This window comes from Propithecus coquereli, unplaced genomic scaffold (genome assembly GCF_000956105.1).
Source record: "Propithecus coquereli isolate 6110/MARCELLA unplaced genomic scaffold, Pcoq_1.0 Scaffold18, whole genome shotgun sequence".
In the NCBI taxonomy this organism is placed as follows: Eukaryota; Metazoa; Chordata; class Mammalia; order Primates; family Indriidae; genus Propithecus; species Propithecus coquereli.
The window spans coordinates 11,065,356-11,067,763 of record NW_012142745.1 but is presented as its reverse complement, the minus strand read 5'-3'; the positions used below and the strand labels follow the sequence as shown (position 1 = coordinate 11,067,763).

At 42.2% G+C, this 2,408-nt stretch overlaps 1 protein-coding gene across 1 annotated transcript in view; it reads left to right on the top strand.

Moving 5' to 3' along the window:
• Window positions 1-2,408, top strand: part of DNER (delta/notch-like EGF repeat containing) — a 361,378-nt gene that overhangs the window by 251,483 nt on the left and 107,487 nt on the right. Inside the window, exon 6 of the mRNA XM_012642476.1 lies at window positions 502-615. Within this exon, the coding sequence (XP_012497930.1) occupies window positions 502-615 (114 nt within the window). The remainder of the gene's footprint in view (window positions 1-501; window positions 616-2,408) is intronic.

The following is a 2,408-nucleotide window of genomic DNA, read 5'->3' as shown; positions in this document are numbered from 1 at the left end:
GGACGGGGCACAGAATTAACCCAGATGGGCTCTTCTAGCTCTAAAATATTATAAATAAAAATTTTAACACCTAGACATTTTCCTAGCACTTTTTATATAGGTATTGTGATGACCAAGGGGATGTGGCCACCATCAGTTAGCTCAAGCAGAACATTGTAAATTCTTATGTGAGAAGACTGTCATGTGGACAGTGATATCCAGTCTCAGCTTCTGAAAGTTCTGATTAGCATTTCAAGATAAAACACAAACTTAATGCTGAAGAAAAGTGTTCCTTTGCAATAAAGATTTTTGCAAGGTAAATTATTTTTGAGCTGTGATTCTCACCTGTTATGATTGTTTCTAAACTATCATAATCTGCAAAACTAAATTAGATCAAGGAGTGGCTGGGAGACTTCAGTTGAAGGCTGCTGCCTTCATTGGGTGGGTACCAATTGAGTCCATCAATTTATGGAGTGGTTTGGAACAGCATATTCTATAAAATGTGCATCTTGTTTTATTCAGGTTATACTGGAGAGCTTTGCCAATCCAAGATTGACTATTGTATCCTAGACCCATGCAGAAATGGAGCAACGTGCATTTCTAGCCTCAGTGGATTCACCTGCCAGTGTCCAGAAGGTAACTATTATTCTTTACTGCAGGAATACCTTTTGCTTTCCATTTTAAACCATCAACTAATTTGGTTAGCTTTATACTCCAAATTTCTGGGAAACTCTACTAGTTCTGAAACTTCCTATTTTGTTCCATTAATAAAATAAAAATAGAAATGCTTCCTTTTTTTTTTTTAGCTCTATGCTGTAATAGCTTGAAAATTATGTTTAAATATTAGACATAATGTAGGAATTTCTGTGATTTTTATTTATATATTTTAAAGGAATGGCTATGATAAAATGGAATCTCTTTCTAATGGTGAAATTTTACTTGTTCAAATTCCTGTTTTGTTAAATTATTTGGTTTTTGATACCAGTTCACATTGAAAAATTCAACATAAAGTTCGTCTACTTTTGATTTTAAATTGTTACCAAAAGCCCAGCACTTGTCCTTGAGGCCGCATCAGAAGACCAAGAACAAGCAGTTTGAGGAGAAGGAAATAGAGGTTTGTTACTTTGCTGGCAAAGGAGGATAAATGGTAGACCTTCTTGTCTCAAAATCCAAATTTCCTGAACATAAGCAGAAATACAGAGCTTTTAAAGAGAGTGCCCTCAGTTCTAGGCTACTGTGTTAATGATTCTAATCATCCCATCTCTGCCAAAGACAAAGCCTCACCTGGGCCCACCTGAGGGGCTGGCCCTGGTCTGGGATGGCTGAGCTATTTCCTGTAACACGAAGAATGAAAGACCTTCTTCCTGCCTCAGAGATGCAGGCCAGGCTGGAGTTCCCAAAAAGAGTGGGGGAAATTTTAAAGAGCCATTTTCTCAGGCCATTCCCTCTGTTACATATTCCCCAGTCTCAATTTTACGCTTCCGTATCTATGGGAGGAGGGTGGCTACTCTGTTACATAGTCAACCTTATAATGTCTTAGAAAATTCAAGTCACTTGGAGAGCCACGTTGTTTTTAGGGCTGCTTTTATTTAAAAAAAGTTGTATTGTTGGCACAGTTTTACCTGAAGAAGCAGGCAGATAATCACAGCTATCAAGCTAGTGTTCAAGGAATTGTTTTGTACTTTGAGGAAGTTAGTTCTCATTTCTGCTTGGGGGGATGTTATGGAAGGGATTACTTTAAATCTTTAGTATTGTAAGAATAACATGATATTAGATTTTTTAAAAAAACCAGCATGTAAGCTTCCTGATCCACAGAAGTGACAGTGGCAGCTACATAGAGTCCCACAGAGATTACATGTAGAGCCTGCGCGCATGAGGAAACATCCCTGTACTCAGGTACCCCGGACTGCCTGGAGCCGAGAGGCTGGGGCAGGGCGGTGGGGCTGGATGGGTGTTGATAACCCAGTGCTCAGGGACCCGGGAGCTGCCCCGGTGATCGGCAGCGCCTCACACTCTCTAATATTTTGCAGAAGTGGACATCAGTTGAGGAAGAGCAGCTTCTCGTCTCCCTGCTCACCTGGGCGAGGTGGGGGCGGGGCAGGCTGGCTGTGGCCCACCTGCTTCCCCCCTCCCTAGCTGTGTGTGCTGGGGATGAGTTAAACGTGCTTGTTGAGTCTCCCTCTTTGCCCTCCTCTCCTCCTTTTGCAGGGCAGACTCGACTCCCTTAAACAAGTGGGAAAAGTTTGGAGAGTTGCTGAGGGCTGACGACTGAGTGAACGGCACCAGTCCTCGCTCACATGGAGAGCACTTTGCAGTTTTCCAAAGCGTTGTCATAGCCTCTGTTAGTCAGTTGCCACCTAACTAACTCTGGTTGGAGGCTTTGCTGTTTAGTCAAGGGTGGGCTTCAGGGTCATTCTGGGATCAAATGG